The sequence below is a fragment of the Carassius auratus genome, chromosome 31, assembly GCF_003368295.1.
Source record: "Carassius auratus strain Wakin chromosome 31, ASM336829v1, whole genome shotgun sequence".
Taxonomy (NCBI): domain Eukaryota; kingdom Metazoa; phylum Chordata; class Actinopteri; order Cypriniformes; family Cyprinidae; genus Carassius; species Carassius auratus.
Genome location: NC_039273.1, coordinates 1795057 through 1821423, shown reverse-complemented (window position 1 = coordinate 1821423; position 26367 = coordinate 1795057). Strand labels below are relative to the sequence as shown.

The following is a 26367-nucleotide window of genomic DNA, read 5'->3' as shown; positions in this document are numbered from 1 at the left end:
GAAAGAGCTTGTTTTTGATTTATTCTGAAGTGATACGATTAGAAAAGAAATGGGTGGATCTCATAAAATAACCATTTCAGCTCAGATGTCAAAAATAATAATAATAATAAAAAAAGATGACATGATATTATTTTTGAATAAATTTCTTAAAGCATCCAGACATTTTTTGCTTTTCAATTCGGTTTCTAAAAAAAAAGATTTTTTTGCATGAAGAAAAAAAAAATTATATTATATTATATTATTTTTATGACAATCAAACACATTTTCAGAATAAATTCTCAAAGCATCCAGGCATTTCATATTATTAATTAATTTATTTGTTATTCTCTTAGGTTCTAAAATAATAGAATGTATATAGAAAACATTTCTAGAATTAAAAAAAAAAAAACATGACATTATTTTAATGACAGACATTTTTTCAGTAATAATTATCTAAAGGTACAAAAAATGGAAAATATATTTTGCATAAAGAAAATAATTTTTTAGGGTCATTCAAATAACATTATGATATCAATTAATGACAAACACCATTTACGCTTTTCAATTCAGGTTCTAAAATTAAAAAAATTAATAAATAAAATAAGAATAAATAAATAAATACATTTTGAAAAAATATTTTTTTTATAGATCATTATGACACATTATATTATTTTAATGACAATTAAATTCATTTTCGCCAATCTCAAAGCATCCAAGCATTATGTGTTTTTTAATTATATATTTTTTTTGACAGTAATAATTCTCTAAGGTTCTAAAAATAGAAATTATATTTTGCATAAAGAAAATAAATTTGAATATTAATGAGATAACTTTATGATAACATTTTAATGACAATTAATACATTTTGCCACAAATTTTTCAAAGAATCCAGACATTTAACACTTTTCAATTCAGGTTCTAAAAAAATATATTAATTTTTGCATAAAGAAAAAAAGATCATTTTGACAACATATTATCTTTATGACAATCACACATTTTCAGAATAAATTCTCAAAGCATGCATGCATTTTTCATTATTTATTTATTTATTTATTTATAGTTCTCTTAGGTTCTAAAAAAATAGAATTTATATAGAAATGTATTTTAGGATGTTAAAAAAAACATTCACTGATGCTCCAGAAGGAAACACAACGCATTAACTTTTGGAACTTAAAAATCAAGGTAAATCGTTTTTCCAGGAAATATGCAAGTATTTTCTGTTGCTTCCAACGGGCATTCCTACATGAAAAAAATAAAATAAAAATAATAATAAAATATTTTTAATGCATCTTGTTTCCTTCTGGAGCATCAGTGAATGTTCAAACATTTTTTAATAGTGGTGTTGAGTCCCTCAATCGTCCTCAGTGTCAAAAGATGGATCTCAAAACCATACAGACTTTTCCCGAAAGGCTTCGAATACACAAAAATGCTGAAAAACTGAAGAATCTGCAGAGCATGGAGGATTTTTCTGAAGAACAGTTCTCAGTTTAACTGTTCAGAACAAACAAGGGACTCATGAACAACCATCACAAAACCAAAAAAACAGTCGTGGATCATCAGGGGACCACACACAGTACTAAGAACCAAGGGGTTCACAAACTTTTGAACGGTGATAATTTCCGCCATTTTTTTTGTCTTGTGGACTAAATTTTAACATCTTTTATGTAAAATATGGACAGTACTAAATAACAAATAACATGCATTTTGTATGATCTCTCTTATTTTGTTAAAATTAAATTTTCTCCAAGGGGTTCACAAACTTTTGAACGGGGTCCATTTCTGCCATTTTTTTTGTCTTGTGGACTAAATGTTAACATCTTTTATGTAAAATATGGACAGTACTAAATAACAAATAACATGCATTTTGTATGATCTCTCTTATTTTGTTAAAATTACTCAAATTTTCTGCAAGGGGTTCACAAACTTTTGAGTGGCACTGTGTATTATAACCAATGTGAAGCAGCATCCGTTGGCAGCGTCTCTGACTGTAACTGTGCCGTTTAGGTGAAGGCCTGAAATGCAGATTTGAGTCAGTCGTGTAAACATCTCCCCCGCCTCACACACTTACCTCAAAACCACTCATTTCATGTCATTAGAAAGAAAAGCAGCAACGTTCAAAGAAACTGACGGCTGATTTCAGTCCAGCGCTCAAGCAACAACCATTACAAATATCGTTTCTTGAGATCTGACTTTGTTTTAGAGCAAAATGATTCAAGTGAGAGACTGTAAACATATAAAATATCACTGAATCAGCTTAAACACATTCAAAGCTATATAGAAATGGTGTGCTGAAATGCTTTTCAATGCACAATAAAATCAACCAACGTCTGTACTTTCCAAAATATGTACAACTTTATTACAAAGATTATGTATTAACATTTTAACAAAGCTTAAAAAATGTGTATAAAAATAACACTGGTGGAAATAGTGCACCGTTCTGGTTTTGGTGCGTCGTCCATGTTTACAGAGTTACCAGTTAAAGTAGAAAAGACGAGTACTGCGTGAATGAAGGCAGATTTAAAGCACCGCTTGTGTTCATTAAACTCCTGCATGTTTAAATCGCTTTTCCAGCTTTCTCCGTCTCCAAAGGACACTTCAGGAATGGATTGCATTGCATCAAGAACACAGTCTTTGGTGCATCAGGGTTTGTGCAAATATTTGGCGTGTGTTTGTTGAGTTGATGAAGAAGAAAGTCAAATCTGTGTTGGATGATGAGTTCTAGTGCAGTTTGAGATCATTATGACGGAGGAGACCATTAACCGGTCATTAATTAGCCCTTGATTACTGCTGCTCAATAATTATACTGGAATATTTCAGATTTCACTACTGTCTTGTGTTAATAACGGCTCCTGAGCTCTTAAAATGCCTCAATTTCAGGAAAACTTCTGGGTCATATTTCACTCCAATTATAACAGAAAAATAAATTAATTTAAAAAAATTATATATATTTATATATATAATTTATTTATTTGTATTTTTATTTATTATTTTTTTCCTTATAAGTAATTAAAAAATCTTAAAGAACAGGCATATCTTCTTTATGCAAAATATTTAATATTTTATTTATTTATTTATTACTTTGGTGTGAACCATGACTTTTAACACATTCTTTGCAGAATATATATATATATATATATATATATATATATATATATATATATATATATATATATATATATATATATATATATATATATATATATATGTATTTTTTATTAAGCCTCCATAACAAATTCAATATAAATATAATGTGCATTACAATAATTAGATTTTTATTTTGTTTATTAATTATTTTCTTTATGCTAATACGAATCTAAACGCCAGTATGAAAAATATTAAATATTTTTCCAAAAACAGGCACATTTTCTTTATGTAAAATCTAATTTCATATTTATGTATTTTTATGATTTTTTTGTTGAAATTTGACATATTCTTAGAAGAATTAATTTTTTTTGTAATTCTATTTCGCATAAAGAAAAAGAAAAGGCCTCCTTTCGAAACCATTTCAGATTGTAATATATTGCAATTCTTTTTAGGCATGGTGCATACACATGTGCATCACAATACTTCTAAATCTTTTTGATATTTAATTTGTGTTGTTGTTTTGATGTGGTGAAGTATGACTTTGTCAGGTTTTCTGAGAAGCTTGGCATTGATCGATCGATTGTGTTTGTTTCACATCTTTGGTGAGCACTGAAGGAGCGTCTGCTCTCCGTCTGTCGGCTGGTCTCTCTCATAAGTGTTTCTGCCGAGCGTGTTCTCGTCCTCCGAGCTGCAGTCGTGTGACTCTGTGACGGGGCTCGGCTGGGGGTCGGCGTCCGGGTCGCTGTCGCGGCTGCAGAAGGCGTAGCGGTGGTTCATGTGCTGCGAGTACGAGCCCGAGTGTGAGAAGCGTTTGCCGCACTTGTCGCACTGATACGGTTTCTCTCCGGAGTGCAGGCGGCTGTGTTCAATCAGATGATGCTTGTGTTTGAACGCCTTCTTACAGATCACACACTCGTGAGGTCTCTTCCCTGCACGGGGCGAGAAGAAAGAGCAGCTCTTATCTCATACGTCTGTACAGGACTTTTGATTATTATATATGAATATAGACACTGTATGTGACCCTGGAGCCTAAACCAGGCAATGTCTTGAAAACTGAGATGTGTGCATCATCTGAAGCTGAATAAATCATCTCTCCAGTGATGTGTGGTTTGTTCGGAGGACAATATTTGTCTGAGATACAACTATTAGAAAATCTGGAATCTGAGGGAGCAAAAAAATCTAAATACTGAGAAAATCATCTTTAAAGTTGTTCAGATGAATTCTTAGCAATGCATATTACTAATCAAATATTATGTTTTGATATATTTATTATAGGAGATTTACTAAATAAATGTTAAGTATATATATATAGTATACAACACAAGACTATACTTTGTAAAATATCATAATTGTAAGTTTATATGTATATATTTATATATAATACACAAATACATATATTTTAAATATTTTATACAAATTAATTTACTCTTTATTTCTATACATTTATATACAATAATAATCTACACACACATACACACACATATATATATATATATACACATACACGTAAATATGCAATATTAATAAATATAATCATCAACAAATTATATTTGTTAATATTTTTATAAAATATTTTATTTATATGTATTTTATGTATTATTAGAACACATAAATATGCAATATTTATACATAAATATTAAATAAATACAATAACCTATCTATCTATACACACAATTTATTTTATATTTTTTATAAAAGTGGACTTTTTATTTTTTATTTCTATATATTTATATACAATACTTATATATAATATCTAATATTTTATATATATATATATATATATATATATATATATATATATATATATATATATATATATATATATATATATATATCTTTAAATTTATATTTGTATAAAAATCAACTTATTTAGTTATTTTATTATCAATATATTTGTATATATTTATATGCAATACTTAGATAAATATGCAATATTAATAAATATTAAATGAGTGCTCAGATGTCATGTACAGTATGCAGCTGTCCTGTACCTGTGTGCTCATATTTATGGCGCAGCAGAGAGCTGCTCTTCTGGAAGGTTTTGTCGCAGATGTCGCAGGCGTAAAGTCCTTCCTCCGTCTTCTTCAGCCTCTTCCTCCCAGGACTGATCTCTCCATCCATCCCATCCTCCATCAGACACAGATACTCCAGAGCGCCGCGGCTCAGCGCTTCAGTCTGGAGCACGACACACTTCAGTTATTATCAAAACATCAACATTAACATGAAATCAAGATTGTAGATTAAAATACATATGAATATGAGCGTAGGGAATATTTCAAGACACTATTTTCAGCTGTTTTGAAGTCCTCTTAAATATTGCAATTCATTTAAATATGACATAAACGTACGATACGATATGATACGATACGATAAAAATACGATTTCCGAAGAAAATAAAAGCTACATGTATAATAAAAAACAGTTTGAAGTAGTGTAAATGCAATATAACATCACATTGCAAATTAAACTGTAATTTAATTTAAACTATGTGGTCAAAAGTTGCATAAAAGGTTACATTTTATTAATGTTGGATATATTATCAAATTACCAGATGCTTATAGAGATTTGCATTTATTAGGTTTGTTCGGAGGACAATATTTGTCTGAGATACAACTATTAGAAAATCTGGAATCTGAGGGAGCAAAAAAATCTAAATATTGAGAAAATCATCTTTAAAGTTGTTTAGATGAAGTTCTTAGCAATGCATATTACTAATCAAACATTATGTTTTTATATATTTACAGTCAGAAATTTACTAAATATCTTCATGGAACAAGATCTTTACTTAATTTCCTCATGATTTTTGGCATAAAAGAAAAATTTTATTGAAAGTAACTTACAAATAAGGAGAACTATAGAAGAATCAAAATCAACAAAAGAGCAATGATATACAAATGCTATAACAAGTCTCAGTTAGCTTATATAAATAAAAATAATAAAAAATAAAATAAATAATCACAATATTATCAAGCAAATGAAAAGATTGTAAAAGAAAAAAGTGAGAAAAATAAAATAAATAGAAATAATAAAATAACTAAGAAAATAAATAACCACAATATTATTAAGAAAATTAATAGATTGTGAATGAAAAGGAAATAAATGGAAATAATATTTTTTTATAAATAATCATATTATTTATTAATTAAACAGTTTGTAAGAGAAAAAGAGAGAGAAAGAAAAATAAAATAAATAAATCACAATATTATTAAGCAAATTAATAAATTGTAAATGAAATGGAGTTTGAAAAATAAAATTAATGGAAATAAAAAATAAAATAAATAATCATATAATTTAGTAAATAAATAGCTTGTAAGAGAAAAGGAGGTAGAGAGAAAAATAAAATAAATAATCACAATATTATTAAGCAAATTAATAAATTGTAAATGAAACGGAGTGAGAAAAAATCAAATAAATGGAAATAATAAAAAATAAAATAATCATATTATTTAGCAAATTAACAGATTGTAAAAGAAAAGGAGAGAGAGAGAAAAATAAAATAAAATAAATAATCACAACATTATTAAGCAAATTAATAGATTGTAAATGAATAGGGGAGAGAGAGAAACGTAATAATAATAAAAAAAATGCTCTAGCATATTTGAGATCTGCAGTGTGTCAGCGTTGAGAGATTGTGTGAGTGCAGATATGAGTGTGCATGCGTGTGGAAACAGAGCCGCTCTCTCTCTGCCCTTTGACTTGAAGTGCAGGGAGTTTCCCTGAGCGTGGCGTGTTTGTTTACAGCTCAAGCAGAGGAAATCATTCATCTTCAGAGCACAGGGATGCAATATGATGCACTCTTGCATTGTGTGCGTGTGTTTATAAATAGTAAACGATTCATATTCTGCTTTTATGACTAAGAGTGCAAAATCGGTCTTTCTCATTCTAATATCATTTAATTTGCTTTGCTTACTAAGTGAGAAAATTTAAGATTAAAGCTGATATTGTATAAGTAATGAAAATTGTTTAATACATGAAAAGGTGTTAAATAACTGGTGTGTTTTTAAATCATAAACCATTAATGCAATTAACTAATGCAATAACTTTATAAATCAAAACAATGTTAAATGTAAGTTTTAGAAGATTAATTCAACTATTGTCTGAATGCTACTATAATGAAAATATTGAGATATTAATAACATCATGATTTTCTGTAAAATAGTGTTTTGTGAAACACGCAATCAATAAAAGCAATAAAACACTCAGTTTGGTAAACATTTAAAATCATTTCCTTGCAATAAAGTAAACCAAAAATGTTTATTAAATGAGTATTAAAAAAAAACGTACAGGAAATATATCTACACAAGACAGGAACCATTATTGTCAAGGTGTTAGACTGGTACATTTTTTTACAATTTAATTTTTATATTTTATTGCATGTATTTAAAATACATTTTTGTTATAACCAATATCATTTTTTTATATTTAATTATACAGATTTAGAATATTATGCTATTTACATTACATTTAGCAGATGCTTTTAACAAAGCAATATTTATTATTATTATATAATAAATAAAAGGAAAACAGATAAAATAGGAAAAGAATAGCGCAAGCTAGTGTTAAAGACCTTTTTTGCTTTTGTTAATTTTCTAATAAATAAAAAGAAAAATGTATTAACATTTTTTGTTACACTTTTTAAGAATTTCTTTGTTATAATGAACATCACATTATTATATTTTATTGTATTTAAAATAAACTTTTGTTATAATGAATTTCATTTCGTTTTTTACATTTTATAATACATATTATAATAAATATATTAAAATATTTTTTACACATATTTACAGTATTTTTTTAATAATACAATTGTTTATGTTTATATTTTTACTATGCTCATTAAGAAAACTTTTTTGTTATAATAAAAAAAAGATTTAATATTTTATTATACATATTTAGAATACAGTTTTGTTATAAAAAATTTTATTATACATAAACCGAATATCAACCGAATACATAAACCGAGACTTTATTTTGAGTTTGTTCTTACCATGATTGAATGTTTTTCATGTTGCATTCTCTTAAGCACTAATTCTGACTCCGCCTCCACCATATACGCCACTGGAGACAGGAAGCCTGTATTTGGTGAGGTTGGCGTGAGAGGAAGTGACGTCAGACCGTTGTGTCCCAGACCGGCGGGGATCATGTGATTGAAGACCGGGAAGCTGCTGAACAATGTGCTGCTGAACAGCGGCGATGCCGCATAAGCCCCGCCCACATGCTGCTGTGAGGGCGGAGTCAGTCTCGTGAACACGCCCTCGCCGTCGCGTCTGTCGTGGTGCAGCGAGTAGCCGTTACACGCCGGATTCCGTGATGCGTTATGGACCGAATGCAGTTTAGGAATTGACAAGTCCAAAGGCTCGCTTTGAATATGGTTTGGTTGCCGTGGTGATGTGTTGATAGACAGGTCCACCCTTGAAGGAGAGCCGAAGCGCGAGCCAATCAGATGCTGGCGTTCAGGTAAAGCGGGTGACATCGGGCTGACGCTTTCTTCGCTCGGCCAGCGGTTATCCAGCTGCGCTGGGGGCGGTAAAGGCACGAGGATCTGCTGTGGCACAGAATGCCAGGATGTTCGCTGCGCCGGCGAGAGCTCTCTATAGGGCGAGTGATTGGTGGTGGGCGACGTCTGGGTGTCACTGTTCACCCGAGAATTTGCTTGTTTCTCATCTCCCACCTCCCTCCGCAGCATCTCCTGCAGCAGATGCTCGAATTTGCTGCGTGACTGTAGCAGCGGCAGCAGCGTGGTGCCCTTAAACACACCCGCCCTGAGCGCCAGATCCTCCGCCGGGTCCCACGACCGGCTCAGGACGGGAACAGACGACTCCAGCGGGAACTGAGCCAGCGGCCCGTACGGAGATCTCTTCCCTCGGCTGCTGTTCCTCCCGCTGACAGCAGGGGGCGATGTGGGCGACGGGAAGAGGTACCCGTTATAATGAGCTCCGTTTCCCAGCGTGCCGCCGCTGAGGCACTTCTTACTGCTGAGGTGTGAGCTGTAGGAGCCCGAGTGACTGAAACGCTTCTTACAGCTCGAGCATTCGTACGGCTTCTCACCTGCAGAGAAACACAGATATTTAACATCATCGGCTTTGGCATGAGGTGTGGAATTCGTGATCAATCTGTCGAGGAATGTTCTGGTCACGTTTCCTATGGAAGCCCAATTCACCCTCAAAATCATGCCATGATTATTAAAAAAGTTGAAATTATTATCATGCAACTTTTTATGTCATAATTTGGATTTCTAATCTCATAATTATGGCTTTTCGTCATGTTTAAGATTTGATAAAACATGATGTTTTTAATGTTGTAAATCTGACTTGTGTCAATTGTTATTTACCAAAGCATGAATGCTTTCAAAACGATTAGTTTTTCTAATGTGGCAGAAATTGACTTCCACACATTTCACTCCTATTTCAACGATGTATCGTTTTATTTGAACTATTTAAGTAACTTAAGATTTATTATGAAATATCTTTTATTTAGATATTATTTAGATAATATTAAATTATGCATTATCATTATTATTATGACAATAAATATAACCCCCTAACATAAATAAATAAATAGTCAGTGTCTGGACAGGGTAATCTTTTTACATTATATTTTTAGGCAATTAGGGTAATTTTCGATACTTTAAAAATACTTTTTTGGACATTTTCGTTACTTTAAAAAAAATAATTTGGACAGTCCGTTGGCAATCAGGGTCATTTACATTACTTTAAAAAATACAAATGTTTTTCTGGGACATTCTTTTTTAGGCGACATCATTTAGGGTGAATTATGACTTGGGCATTTATTGGCGAGATTTCTTTTGCAGTATCGTTTGAATCCACATTGCTTGAAGCGAATCTCTTACCGCTGTGAATGCGCAGGTGCTCTTTGAGGTGATGCTTGTATTTAAAAGCCTTTCCACACTGATTACACTTGAACTTCCTGTTCTCCGAACCGGACTCGGACATGGGGCTCTGGAACAAGACGTGCAATGATCAGCATGTTGTGTTTCTGTATGCGTCTGGTTTGATCGGATGTCAGTACCTTTTGGTGCGTCTGGCTGTGGAGGGTTAAGTGATGCTCCATCTGAGCGCGGTGCGGTGTACTGTATCCACACAGAGGACACACACTGTCTCCTCCATCCCTGTCCTGACAGAACTTCACATGTTCCCGCAGAGACGCCTGAACACCGTCTGTACACCCGAAAGAGAAATCAGAGATTCCAGTCAATCTCTACATGGAGAAACAGTCAGAATTCAGTTCTACATTAGAAAGAAAGAATTCAAACAGGTTTGACATCCCAGGGAACAAGTTTAGGTTAAATGTTTCAATCGTTCAAATGTCCAGTTTTGTTGTCGCAAGTATAACATTATTTAAAGGTTACAACATTTTATTGACGTTACTTTCACCTAAGATAAAACGTTATTTGAACGTTTATTTAATGTTTTCTAAAAACATGAACATGTCCAGTTTTCTTGTTGTGATTGTAACATTATCTAAAGGTTACAAAAACGATTGTTACAACATTGTACAAACATTATTTTAACCCAAAATGTAACATTATGTGAACTTGTATTTTTAGTATTCTAAGAACGTTATAATGTCATAAAATGTCAGTTAAAGAAACATTTCTAATGTTCTACTAACGTTATTTTTATCAACATGTAAAGTTTTTTTCCTAAAAATGGTAACGTACATTTTTCTTGTCATGATTTGAACATTATTTGAAGGTTACAAAAACATTCTACTTATATTATTTTCACACAAAATTTTGTTTAAATGTTCGTTATTACTTGTGTATGATTGTAACAATGTCCAGTTTTCTTTTTATGATTCTAACATTATATAAAGGTTCTTACAACATTCTACTAACATAATTTTTACACAAAATATAACGTTTTTTGAACATTTATTTTTATTGTATAAAAATATTAAAATGTCAAGCATTCTGATTGTAATGTTATTTAAAGGCTACGGAAACATTTCTTAGAACATTCTACTAACATTATTTTTATACAGATGTAACATTTGAACATTTATTTAAAATTTTCAAAGAACGCTAAGACGTACATTTTTCTACTGTGACTGTAACGTTATTTAAAGTTTAAGAAAATGATTCTTAGAACATTCTACTAATGTTATTTTTTACAGAAAATAACGTTATTTGAGCATTTATTTTAAATTTTATAAAACATTAAAATGTTTTCTTGTCATGATTGTAACATTATCTTAAGGCTACAAACGATTGTTACAACATTGTACAAACATTATTTTTACCCAAAATGTAATGTTATATGAACTTTTATTTTCAATTTTCTAAGACTGTTAAAATGTAAAATGTTTTCTTGATGTGATTGTAACATTTAAATGTTCGCTGTAACGGTGTTTATTAAACAAAATATAAAGTTCTTTGAACGTTTTTAAATTTATTTTATAAAAATATTAAAATGTCTATCTTCCTTGTCTATAAACAGATATTACATGTGTTTATAAAGCTCAATAATGGCAAATCCATCCTACTTTGGGTAAAATGTTATTTAAAAGTTACAAAAATATTTCCTCCAATGTTTAACTACAAATTACAGAAGACAATTTTGAGAATGTTTTTCTAAGAACATTTTCTCTCAGCAAAGTAAGAATGTTTATCAGGTACAAATAAGATCATATTGACGTTCCAAGAAAGTTTTTTTCTCAGTGTTATGAGAATGAATATCAAGCATAATAAAGTTAGTGAAACTTGAGAGAGGGCTTCCTGTTAGCTTTGACGAAGGGTGAGAAATTAATGACAGATTTATTTCTTTAAAGTGGTCATGAAATGGATAATTAAAATGTTCTGGATATTGACACACAGAAGAGGTTGATATAGTAAAAACTAGGGATTCTACAATATTATATCAAACCTTTAATTACGACATCCACAGTTCAATATGTGATTGTGAATCATGGTGTTTCACTTTAAAATAAATAAATAAATTAATTATGTCAATCAGAAATGGATTACAAACATACTTGAACTCAGAAAAATGAGATATTGTCTCAGGCGAGTGTTTATTGTCTACATGTCTCCTTCTTCAAAACCTAATTATTCAGTCACAGCGAAAGCAGTGCTTTGTCCATATCAGGGATCTCCTGGAACGTCATCAGCTCTATTACTTCTATGATGCTTATGTGGATTTTCTGTTTGATAGCGCCCTCTGGCTGCCAGCAAATGAAACAGACATTACATTGTTTATAGAGCTCAATAATGGCCAATGCATCCTATTTTGGGTAAAATTAAATAAAATGTATGTGGACATGTAATAATCAATGTCTTTCTCTATTGTACAGATGTTTACTGGAAGTTTTTATTTTTAATTTGTTTTAAAAATCACATTTTAAATTGCAAAAAACACTCCATTAGAACCCAATCAAACCAAGTAATGCTCATTTCATATGCAAAGACGGCAGCCAATCATGGCAGTGGGTGTTTGCACTGAAGACACGCCCCTTCCAATCTAAATACTGATGGAAAAAACATTTTATGATTACAACTGCATCCCATGAAACATTTTAAACTAAAAAAAAAAATGCATTAATGAGAAGCACTTCTAGTTGACCTTTGCCCTCGGGTGACTCGTGTTCTCCTGGTGACCAGCAGACGGGCGACATCTCGCCCTGAGCGTCGTCTAAATGGTACGAGCTCACGACTCCGTTGTGCTGTTGCAGGCGAGATACTTTCCTCAGCTGCACCACGGTGTCGAAATGCGGAGCGCCGTCCATCACTCGAGCGTCAGTCTGACCTGAGAGAGACACACGTTACAGAAACAGGTAGAAAAGATAAACATCTTACAACATTTACTCTCATCTAAAGATGATACATATACTGCAATTATAGCTAATATCATGTCTATTTAAATGTAAAATATTAACTTTTGAATTTTTTTTAATATCTTTTAAATATCAAATAAATTGACAATATTTTATGATATTTTGTGATATATTATGCCATAAAGTCATGCTTTCATTTTTGCATGCTTATATAAATTTTTTTTTTAAGTTTAACAGCATTTTCAAATAACAAAAATATATAAAGTAAGCAAAGATTTAAAAACATGATTTTATATATATATATATATATATATATATATATATATTGTTTTTGTTTATACTGAAAAATTATAAAAATAATCACAAAAAATGTATAAAACATAAAAATAATAATAAAAGCAAAGAATTAAAAAAATATAAAAACTTTTTCAACTGATATCTTTTCTGAGCTGGTGTGTTTAGTCCAGATTAAAATCTAAAAATGTTTAAGTGTAAAAATAAGATAAATATCAAGTAAATGCTGTTTGACTTTATTATAGTTTTTAGCCTGCTGACATTCATTTAGATTACAGATGTTGTGTGTGTGTGATGCTGTGTGATTCTCTTTAATGAAATCTAAAGGATGCTTCAGCTTGAAGAGAAAATGGCTCGTATGTTGCAGAAAACCTCCCTTGAAACCAATAAGACTAAAATACAAGCAGAAGCGAGCGAGGAGGGATGCCAGCGCTTCGCTGCGACTCAGGACGAGTGCTCAAATGTTTGCAGATGTTGGCCTGGGTTTTCCAGCTCTCTCGTTCTCTCATGTGGCCGTGGAAGAGTCTGTAAATAGTGTGTTGTAGGCGAACCCTGCATGTTTGATCTCCGGCGAACAGAAGGGAAACACTCACACGCTCAGTCTTGATTTCAGAGGAGGACGTTTGATGTGAGGAAACATCACGAGGCTTGATGAACGCAGCAGTTTTACTCAGTGAGATCAGACTCATTACATTCATGCTGATAATTTCTCTTAAATGCGTCACGTATGTATTGTGTGAAGATGACATGAATGTAGGCCGTTCACTCATCTTTGGCTTCCTGATCACATCTGATAAGTTCAAGTTCAAAATGCTGAATTCTACAAATGCAGAAGGTGAGAAAAACACTAAAACTGGGTTTTAATGCCACTTTAGGCTGTTCAGAATCAAATCCTAGCTTACTACTGTACATATTGAATACTGCACACTAAGTATGCATACTGCTATTTTCTGACAAAAATATTGTATTGTGCAACATTTTTGTCACATGACCACCTTATTAAATTAAAAAATACATTTATTTTTCATTTTTGTACTTGTTACAGACCAGTTCAAGGTTTAAAAAAACACTATCAACTAGGTTTTAACATCACTTTAGGTGACTTTGCTCAGAATCCTAGCATACTACATATCAAGTTCTGCATACTGAGAATACATACTGCGATTTTCTATCTAAACATAATATGTGAAACATTATTCAGTATGCAACACTTTCAGACGGGAGGATGCTACACTCTTGTCACATGACCACAACAATTTATTTTTATTTGTTGTGCTTAGTTCGGACCGGTTCAAGGATGAGAAATACATTTCATGTCATTCTAAAAAAAAAATCATGATTTTATATTTGAATAGATATATGGAGTTTTTAATTTTTTCGATCGTGTATACTATTCTTTTCTAGAAGTAACATAAGGCTTTAAACATTTCAGATTGTAGTATGCTACATTGTTGCCGTCCTCTCTCTCTCTAGATGGCTGGATACTCTTTGATGTTGAGGTCATGTGACAACAATGTAACATTCTACAATGGTGACTAGACGTAGAGTGTACTACAAACAGCTTGTGATGTGTCATTATAAGATCTTGGGGCCGGAGTATGAAAAGGGTTTTCCTGTAAACCCTGTTTTGGTTTTAACTGGAGTCTTTATTGAGCGTGGAGCTCCTGACTTACAGTGTTCAGGGTCTGCGGCTGGGGTTTTCAGCGGTGTGTTTTCGGTGTCGGCCCAGATCTCCACACACGGGACGGGACTGCCGGGCTCCGTGCCCTCGCTGGGCGTCAGACTGACTTTATCCTGAGCATCTCTGCTGTCCAGAACCTCCATCCCCCAAACACTGCCCTCATCCTCGCCCTCAGAGCCCAGACAGCGCTCCGGCTCACCTGAGAGAGCACAGCATCAGCAGAAATAACTCACAAACCGAGAATACTTGACCGAATCAATGACATTCATGTATTCTTTTATTAACTCTATTAACAATTAGCTCAAAATATAATGCTTTCTCATTTGAAAGCATTGCTTTTAAAACAAAAATAAAATAAAAAATGCATCACAAAAATGTTTTAGAGTGTTAAAAGTTTTTTTTTTCAGTTTATATTAATTTGTTAATTTGAAAATAATAATATTTTATTATATATATCATATATAATGTGAAAGCAGCAATTTTGCAATGAATAAAAAAACTGCACAAATGCCTTGGTAAATGATCGAATATATGACATTCATAAATTTATAAGTGTTCCTACAATAAACAAAACACACAAAAATGCATTGCACAAATAGCTCGGAAATGGACTACACTTGATCTAATTATTGCCATCCTCACATTTATTTATAAAAAAAATCTATATTTTTAATTTTTGCATGCGGTTCAAGGGTGAGAAAAACACTTAAAGTTTTTAAAACAGCATTTTAAAGTCACTTTAGTACACGCGATCCTAGCATGCTACGTACTTACTAAAGATACTGCATACTAAGTATGCATACTTCAATTCTCTCACTCTCTCTCTCTTTATATGTGAAACAGTATGTGGTTGCCACAGTATCTATTTAGCATTTTATTAATTTATACATCCATTTATTATTCTGTAAAAAATAATATTATTATGTTAAATCTCAAATCTAAAAATAATATTTAATCTCCAAGTAACCAGCAGGAAAAGACTTGCAGGAATTTCTTATAAGCTGACAAACAGTTTTAACCCTAAATGTCAGGCAAAGGGTTAAGATTAAGATCTTGTGAAAAAAACAAACAGTTAACATTAAACGGAATAGATGAAAAAGCACGACAAGTGTGAAGTTCTCAGAAAACACAAGTGCATGTGTGCAACATGTTTTAAAGCAAACAAGTGAACATACAGTTAAAATGATTCCTGTAGCATTAAATACAAGGAGTATTCCTCATGCACACACACACACACATTTTGTTTCGGCCTAATTGCTGAAATCCCGTAAAAAGTCACAAATGTGCAGCATGAATCTGATTAAGCAGAGCAGGCTGTGATTCACATCAGCTGGCGTTTATCATTTATAAATACACTTGAATGCATTGGCAGCCGCAGACTCACGCCATTATCATCTTCCCAAATGGGAATTGGGGTGTGCAGTATTTTTGGGTGAAGAGCGCTTGAGAAACCAAAGGCCTGAAAGCTGTTAAGACGCACCAGGAACTTTTTCTTTGATTCAGAGTTCACTTGGCCTGACGTGACATTTTTGTTTAATACACAAACCCAGCATAACCTATTTTATGCTTTCATCTTTTGTGTTGATCAAGAAACATATGACTGTGCATCTCTGTAGGCGAAGCGGAATCGAGAGCGAGCGCTTTCACATCGTGAAACTGGACATTAAAGAAAATCCCATGCTAGTAATATGACATTTAATCATCCGTGCACTTCTCTTATGAATCATCATTTAACAACCTCTAAACAGCTTTAAATTCATGATTCGTTTTGTTTACCATAAATGGCATTAACACAATCACATCACAAAAATATGAAATATTTTTTATTATCAGATCACTGCTACACTGTTTACAAGCTCCAAACAGGTTTAAAAAGATCATTTTTATTAGCAGCATTTTTGGTTCCAGATAAATGCAACACAATCACAGAATCATCTTCAGTGTTTCAGAGGCTTTTAACAAATTCAAAATGCATGAAATATTGCTGATTTTTTAAAATATATTCTGGTTTAGTTGCACCACTAACATTGTCGCTGTTCAATCATAAATATTTCCTTCTGTTGTAAGTTACTTCATATGGCTGTAAATGAATAAATGCCAATATAAACGATCAAATTAATTAATGCAATATTTGTTAGCACTTTTAAAGTGCACTCGAGTGTATAAACTACACTGGTGTATATTATTAAATATTTTTAATCATCAGATCATTGCTGCACTGTTTACAGCCTCTAAACATATTTAAAATAGTATTTTTGGTTTAGTAAGTGCAACACCTTTCACAGTGTTTTTGTGATGCACTGATGCCTTTCAAGAAGTTACAAATGCAAGCTGAATCTGGTTTGTTGCACCACTTACATTGTTGCCTTTTATCATAAATGTCCTTCATTTGTATGTTTCTTTCGATGTCTATTAAATGAATAATTGTGAATCTTAAAGACATGATTAATGCAGATGTTGGCACTGGAGTCAGAAGAGCAGTGGCGTGTGTTAAAGCAGCGTGGAGGACGGAGCTGTGGGCGATCTTTGCTCGTTCTGCCGCTCAACTATGTGAGTTTATTAGCGTTTCTAATCAGTTGGTACAGCAGGGCAGGAAGCTACAGTTTCAGTTCGACTGTAATGGAACAAACAATGCAGCGCTGACGCATGCAGGAGTGTGTGTGTGTGTGTGTGTGTGTGTGTGAAGACCCACTGCTGCTCACGTATGAGCAATACACCTCTACTTAAATGTACATGTCAAACACGTGCTGTTCCCAGCGGTTCACTGCACACACACACACACACACACACACACACACACACACACACACACACACACACACACACACACTGCATATTACGACCAGGGCCTTTCCAGTTCTGACTGTGCAGAACAGGGGCGATCAAACCCATCCGCACAGATGAATGTCACAGCTTTCATTTCACATGGAAACACATATTTTTATGCGTGCTATCTATCTATTTATCAATCTACAGCACCAGTTAAAGGTCTACATTTGTTTATCATGATCTTAAAACGTGTTGAATTTAAGCTTCTGGTTAAATTAGTTTAGCAGATATGTTTTGTGTGGGTGTGTGTGTATATATATATATACATATATATAAAATATTTTTTAAATAATTATTTTTGTATTACATTGCATTTGTGTGTGTATATATTTAGTTAAAATATTATTGAATTTTTTTACACACACACACACACACACAAAATATAAATACTAAATTATATCTATTAAAATAAAGGGAGCAATCTGTAAGAGATTAACTATCCTATTTTTGATTTCCTTTAATACTTATATAGGTAATACTCATATTTTTATTATTTATATTTAGTACTTTATGTTTTTGCATGTATAGTGAAGCAGAAGCGTTTAGAAGCATCCCATGATGCACCTGTCCAGAGAGATCCAAGCTACAAATTGAAGAAAAATCAACTGCTCAGCTGAAAGAGTGATTTGTGTTATTCTGTGTCGAATTGTAATTTCTTAACCATTATAGTGTAAGTATTAGGGGATGAGTAGATCGTGTTATTTCTTGTTCTAATCTGAGAACGAGGTCTGTTTTAAAGCATTAATGTCGCTGGGGTTTCCCTGTAAGCACAGATTGGGGTCTGCTCTGAATTAGGGAGTCATTTGCATCATCACGCTGGATGGATCACATTAACTCTCTGCATTCAAGCACATTCTTCACTCAGGCTTTTATTTCAGTCATAAATCTGTGCAGAGACGCAGCGGGCCGCAGATCGAGAGAGAGTCAGTAAATCACGCATCAGATGATGCTTTAATGACACTCAGCAAGGACACTATGCAGATTTTTATTGGTGTTACACCAACTGTCATATAATAATAATACTAATAAAATATATTTAAATTATTTATAGGTTAAGAAATAAAAAAATGACTTTTGCATTTATTTATTTTTATTTATTTATAAATGATTAAAAAATGACTTTTGCATTTATTTATAAATGATTTAAAAAATGACTTTTGCATTTATTTGTTTATATTTATTTATTATTAAATTATTAAACAATGACTTTTGCATTTATTTATTAAATTTATTTTTATTTGTTTATAAATGATTAAAAAAATACTTTTGCATTTATTTATTTATAAATAATTAAAAAAATGACTTTTGCATTTATTTGTTTATATTTATTTATTATAAATTATTAAACAATGACTTTTGCATTTATTTATTAAATGTATTTTTATTTGTTTTAAATGGTAAAAAATGACTTTTACATTTTTTTATTTATAAATTATTAAAAAAAAATATTTATTTTAAAATTATTAAAAAATGACTTGTGCATTTATTTATACATATTTATTTATTTATCTTTGCTAATGAAAAACACTTGAGTTAGTCCGGCCTTCATTAATAAAAAAATATATTATATACATTTTTTTTGCTCTAATTATTAACTAAATTAAAATTGCATAATAAAATTTGTGTTTTCTTCTCTCATCTAATTCTAAAAATAAAAAAAAAGTCTAACTAATTCCTGCATTAATAAAACTTGACCAAAAAAAAAAAAACAACAAAAAAAAACAGATCCATGTCCTAAAGATATGAGTGAAGTTAAGAAACGAATATTAGCCAGCATTATAACACAAGCATTCAGCACTGACTTCATCTTCTTCTGGAAAACCCTGATGTAGATATTTTAATCTGCGTGTTTCCATCGTCTCAGCACACCAAGCAAGCTTCAAACGTCTACTTTTCCTTTTTAAAAAGCAGATTGTGGTCACAACGAGGTAAAACCATCAAACTAGAGTTAGAAATGAACAGCAGTAAGAGTCACAGTGTGTCAATCACTCTCCACTCATCTCCTCCACGGATCCAAGCTAAAAACATGTATTACTAGATATTAAAAACAATGAATTCTGAGTTGCCACACACACTGAATGCCAGAAGGAAGCAGCATGCTGTGTCACTCTGACCCGTGCAACACGCTGCTAGTTTAAAAGGTCAAACACAAACCACAGCTCACACACAAATCTTCTAAAGCAGGTTTAGCTGTACCTTCGGCGAGGTGACGTGTGCCACGATCCGTGATTAGTATCCTCTCAGCAAACGTCCAACGATCCGAATGTCTCGGAGAAGTTAATTTGACTGACTCGGCAACTTTCACACTCTGCCAATGAGTCACAGACACACCACATCACAGTTCAACACCTCCCACGGCTCCTCAGCATCCCTCACACGACACACACACACACACACACACACACGTCACTCGACCTCGGCCCGGTCAGACGTGGACAGAAAGTGTCTCAGTTGCGGTTTGCATCAGCTCTCGTCCCCGTGTGCTTCTCATAAGTCACGCAGGAGGTGATTCATCTCACACACACTCTGATAAGCTCTGATAAGAGCATCTCCTTCTCTCAGAGTGTGTCATCAGTGTAAGTGTGTGTCTCAGGAAGAGTCCAGTTTATCACCTCTGTCACTCTATATATAGAAAGAGTATAGAGTTCAGCTTAGATCTAAACTGGAAAGTAATGACTTTCCATTATTTTGATTATTTGATTTTTTTATACATGCATATGATATACATTACATTCACTTATTTAATTATACTGAACATAATATTATATTGACATAATTGTATCGATGATTTCATTATGATTATTTCATTTTATACACACATTTAATTTATATATGAATATTTCTAATTTAATTATATATATTAATTATAATTATATATATTAATTATATATATTTCATTATTATATTAATTATATTGATAATAGTATACTATATTTAATTAGAATGACTCTTTCATATAAATATATATATTATATTTATTTATTTATATAATTTTATCTTGAAAATAATAATAATGACCATAAAATCATTCTAATTATTTTATATTAATTTATTGATATATTGATTATATTATGATAATTAACATGATTTAATATATATATATATATATATATATATATATATATATATATATATATATATATATATATATATATATATATATATATATATATATAAATTAAATCATGTTAATTATCATAATACATATATACTAATTATTTTATTTTATAGATTTATTGTTATATTGATTATATTCTATTACGATATTTAATTATCACGATTATTTAACTATTATTTCCTATAAATAGATTTATATAATCATTCAAATTATTTTATTATACTGATTATAATATTGCACTATTACATTATATTTAATTTAAATATTATCTTATTATCTTGACAATAATTCAAATTAATTCTAATGAGCATATATATATATATATATATATATATATATATATATATATATATATATATATATATATATATATATAAATAAATAAAAGCAAGAGTATAGAGTTAAAAGTTGTAAAAAATTAAAATTAAAATTAAAGTAAAAAAAATGGACTGAAAGCTAAAAAACTAATTCTTCATTAAGTCGTGTTTAGCAGCCTCCTAGATGATATCTAAATGATATTTGCTTGTGACTGAGATATTAACCGTGTGTGGGAAGCTCTTTCACGTGTGTTTGTGTTCCAGCTCTGATGCATCATGGGAACCAGTAAGAGATCACTAATGGCATCTCTGTATCTCAGATGCTCCTCCGAGAAAGCAGTGAGATTATCAGAGAGCAAACGAGGCTCAGAAAAACCCAGAAATCTGACACGGCTTCAGAAGAGATCTCAACAGAAACCACACTTCACATCTCTAGAAGTGCTGTTACTGTAAGTCAACTACTGACTCATTCCTGTCTTGATTTCTCCTCAGGGAGAAACCTCTGAAACACAGTTGATGCTTCAGTAAAAGATAAATGATATAAAAACAATAAATGTTTGTCTGTGATAGATGCGTGTGCATGCTGTCTGTAGACATGACTGTTAAAACACTTTCTTTTCATCGTCATCTTCAAAAGCAACACAAACACATACAAAGGTGCAACTGAATGCGGTTTACTTGAGATTGAGCAGATCGAGTGTTTTTCTCTTCATGTTTGCATCTCAAAGTGTTTGAATCAGGTGTTTTTAGTAGAAGTGGGAAATCAGTTCTCACTTCACATTAACTAGCTACTTTATCCACTAACAAACCACTAACTTCACATTAACTAGTTGCTTTATCCACTAACAAACCACTAACTTCACATTAACAAGCTGCTTTATCAACTACCTTACCACTAACTTCACATGAACTAGTTGCTTTATCCACTAACTAACCACTAACTTCTCATTAACTAGTTGCTTTATCCACTTACCACTAACTTCACATGAACTAGCTGCTTTATCCACTAACTAACCACTAACTTCTCATTAACTAGCTGCTTTATCCACTAAATAACCACTAACTTCACATTAACTAGCTGCTTTATCCACTAACTAACCACTAACTTCTCATTAACTAGTTGCTTTATCCACTTACCACTAACTTCACATGAACTAGCTGCTTTATCCACTAACTAACCACTAAATTCACATTAACTAGCTGCTTTATCCACTAACTAACCACTAACTAACTCCACATGAACTAGCTGCTTTATCCACTAACTAACCACTAACTTCACATGAACTAGTTGCTTTATCCACTAACCACTAACTTCACATGAACTAGCTGCTTTATCCACTAACTAACCACTAACTTCACATGAACTAGCTGCTTTATCCACTAACTAACCACTAACTTAACATGAACTAGCTGCTTTATCCACTAACCACTAACTTCACATTAACTAGCTGCTTTATCCACTAACCACTAACTTCACATGAACTAGCTGCTTTATCCACTAACTAACCACTAACTTAACATGAACTAGCTGCTTTATCCACTAACCACTAACTTCACATTAACTAGCTGCTTTATCCACTAACCACTAACTTCACATTAACTAGCTGCTTTATCCACTAACCACTAACTTCACATTAACTAGCTGCTTTATACACTAACCACTAACTTCTCATGAACTAGCTGCTTTATCCACTAACTAACCACTAACTTCACATGAACTAGCTGCTTTATCCACTAACCACTAACTTCACATGAACTAGCTGCTTTATCCACTAACTAACCACTAACTTCACATGAACTAGTTGCTTTATCCACTAACCACTAACTTCACATGAACTAGCTGCTTTATACACTAACTAACCACTAACTTCACATGAACTAGCTGCTTTATCCACTAACTAACCACTAACTTCACATGAACTAGCTGCTTTATCCACTAACTAACCACTAACTTAACATGAACTAGCTGCTTTATCCACTAACCACTAACTTCACATTAACTAGCTGCTTTATCCACTAACCACTAACTTCACATTAACTAGCTGCTTTATCCACTAACCACTAACTTCACATGAACTAGCTGCTTTATCCACTAACTAACCACTAACTTCACATGAACTAGCTGCTTTATCAACTACCTTACCACTAACTTCACATGAACTAGCTGCTTTATCCACTAACTAACCACTAACTTCACATGAACTAGCTGCTTTATCCACTAACTAACCACTAACTTCACATTTAGTTTATCAAATTTATGCATTTGGAAGCTTTTATCCAAAGCGACTTTGCATTGCATTCAAAGAATCTACATTTTGTCAGTTAGTGTGGAATCGAACCAATGATCTCCGCGTTGCGAGCTTCATGGCCTACAGTTTGAGCAGCAAGAACGCCTGTTTGATATTGAACCCAAGTGAGTTCAAACTAAACGTTGAGCATTTAAAACCCAATAAATGTCTGTTTCCGAAATGTTTTGTCTCTTAACAATATTATTCTTGCTGACCGAAACAATACAGCTCCGAACATAATTAGTGTGTATATTTTAACACAACAACGTTTACTCACTCTCTTAACCTTCTACTTTCTAAACCAGAAAAGTTCAGAAGACACAAACCCCATTGAGTTTCAACGCATGTAGAAAAAAACACCAAGACATTTTTCTAAATATCATCTGAACATCTTGAAGATGAGTAAATGAGGAAAGCATAATCCGGTGTCTAAGCACCTCATTTGTTATGCAAGATCCCATCGTTTACAGTAAAAGAGTTTGAGAATCTAGTGAACTAAAGTAGTGCCCTAAACAGACATAAACCCTTATGGGCTCTGCATTGATTAAGATGCTGTTTCAGATCAGCTCGTGACTGCATGGCTGTGTCTGATCGCTCTGAGAATGCAAAACGCTCCCATCAGGGTTGGCCCCGCTGAATCACAAACTTCAGGGTTTACCGTAAACGCCACGGGAAGAGCACCTTCAGCTCAGAGACGAGCAGTCGAGCGCAGAGAACCACCAGAAAGGTGTGATTCAACAAACAACAACACAGAAATACCTGAAGATAACAAACACGCTGGGAGAAAAGAGAGTGTGTGTGTGCGCGCGTGTGTGTGTGAGAGAGAGAGACGTTGGACCCCTGACTCAGATGGTGTGATATTTTCAGATGAAGTCAGCGGAAATTCCCTGCGCTGAAATCTGGCGAACGGCGCGATGACAAAGAGGTTTACGCTGTGTGACAGCAGGCTATTTACACTGATCTCTGCGATCAAACGTCTTGATTTTTCTGCTAGTGAAACTATTCGAACTGAGCAGAAGCATGAGATGTTGTGAGCTGAGCTGACCTGTGTGTCAAGGCTGTGGGTGGAGAAGGAAACAATATCAGAAAAACAGCATCAAACACTAGAGTTTATGTGTTCTGTATTGTGTACATACAGCATGAAAACTAGTTTGAGGGACTTTTTGCATTAATGATTTAGCATTGTTTATTTTCTTATTTATAGAATTAATAATAAATTATAATAAGTCAATCAATTTCATCAGAGATTTTTATGTATTTTTAAATGTATATATTTATATAGTTCTCTGCATTTAAATTGTTTCTATATTAATATTTATATATTTAATATTTATATAAAAATGAATTAATATTGTTGATAATTGTAACAATTCATATATATATATATATATATATATATATATACACACACAAAATAGAGAGCTTAATTAATAATGCATATATTGCATATATATAAATGTATATATACACTGTGTGTGATTATTAAAATAAGTTATTATTATAAGTAGTCCAATACATAAATAACAGAGATTTTTATACATTTATATTAATTATATATTTACATTCAATATATTTTAGTTTTATATATTTATATATATATATATATATATATATATATATATATATATATATATATATTTTACAGTTTATATATATATATATATATATATATATATATTTTTTTTATAACTATATGTAATTTGAATAATTATAATAATTATATATATATATATATATATATATATATATATATATATATATATATATATATATATATATATATATATATATATATATAACATCAAAACAACATCAAAAACATAGTTTCCTCCAGTACTTCTCTAATCAATATGTTCCCAAAATTAGATTTTCCTGACAATAAATCTTGATATACATCACGATACAGAAGAAGAGATCTGTTATTTCCGTTCACTGCGACTTAAAGCCAACTAAACAAAACTACATCGCCCAAAATTACGAGGAGTCCTTATATTTTGTTTGTTTTGGTGGCTCTAAGTCAAGAATGTGTCGTCTCGTTCCTCTGTGCATCGCTCTTACATTGTAATTTAAACCATGTATCTTACATTGCAATTAATAAAAAAAATGAAGCGCCAACCGTTTTATTTGCAGGCCAAAGGCTATTTTTTTTCTTGCATTTGGCGAGATCTTGTCTCTGAACACCGCCTCAGTCATCCCAAGTTTTTCTGTCAATGCACGAGTGTTTAAGCGTCTCAGATCCTCAGAGGGTTTATTGGATCAAATGCATTGGGTGCTCAGACACACAGGAGTCCATTTTTGACTTGCATATGTTCTTTTCAAGATCTCTGACTTTTGATTGCATGTCATTGGAGAATGCATACCTCATGCATTCATTTTAAGAAAGTTTCAGAGCTGTGTATCTGTGTACATGCACTTTTATTTTTTTGTGTGTGTGTCCATGCATCTGTGTTGCATGTGTGTGTGTGTGTGTGTGTCTCAGGAATGTCGCAGCGAGTCTATGATGGCAAACACACACCACATTCTGAATCAAACCAATCCCTCGTCATGACTATCTTGTCTCAAATCTCCCTCGCTCTCTCACCGCACTGTAAATACCTCTGCTTCCCTCCAAATTTGTTTTCCTCATCTTTTTGTTTTTTTTCATCTCTCGACGCAAGAAAATGTTTGCAACATCTTCCAGGCTTTCTGATGTGGCTCTTTATTTTGTACATTTGTGCAGACCGCACAATAGCGGTCGGTGCATATTAAAACATTCTCAGGGAAAAAGCCCGTTTTGAAGATTTAATGGCGGAGTGGGGGCTAAATAAAGCTCCTCTTTGAGCTGGATAATGTGAGAGTCGTTTAGCTGCACATCAGTTGTGACATTCGCTGAGAAATTAGCCTTGGGGTTTCACAAATATGCCTGCTATCTGTGGTGAGGGCCTGTGCTGGCTTTTTTACGAACTCAGAGAGCATTTCTAGCTCGAGTCGTTAAAGAATCCGCAA

At 32.3% G+C, this 26367-nt stretch overlaps 1 protein-coding gene across 2 annotated transcripts in view; it reads right to left on the bottom strand.

Moving 5' to 3' along the window:
- Positions 1–3206: 3206 nt before the first annotated feature.
- Positions 3207–26367, bottom strand: part of LOC113050179 (zinc finger E-box-binding homeobox 1) — a 33566-nt gene continuing 10405 nt past the window's right edge. Inside the window, exons 1-8 of one of the 2 annotated variants that reach the window (XM_026212923.1) lie at positions 19856–20169; positions 14823–15029; positions 12645–12827; positions 10093–10241; positions 9914–10022; positions 8051–9111; positions 5055–5238; positions 3207–3992 (exon numbers count right to left, since the gene is read on the bottom strand). In XM_026212923.1, coding sequence (XP_026068708.1) covers positions 3655–3992; positions 5055–5238; positions 8051–9111; positions 9914–10022; positions 10093–10241; positions 12645–12827; positions 14823–14973 — 2175 coding nt within the window. In that variant the 5' untranslated portion in view covers positions 14974–15029; positions 19856–20169 and the 3' untranslated portion in view covers positions 3207–3654. Of the gene's footprint in view, positions 3993–5054; positions 5239–8050; positions 9112–9913; positions 10023–10092; positions 10242–12644; positions 12828–14822; positions 15030–19855; positions 20170–26367 lie in introns of those variants that run through there. The other variant, XM_026212922.1, reaches the window with a different exon arrangement.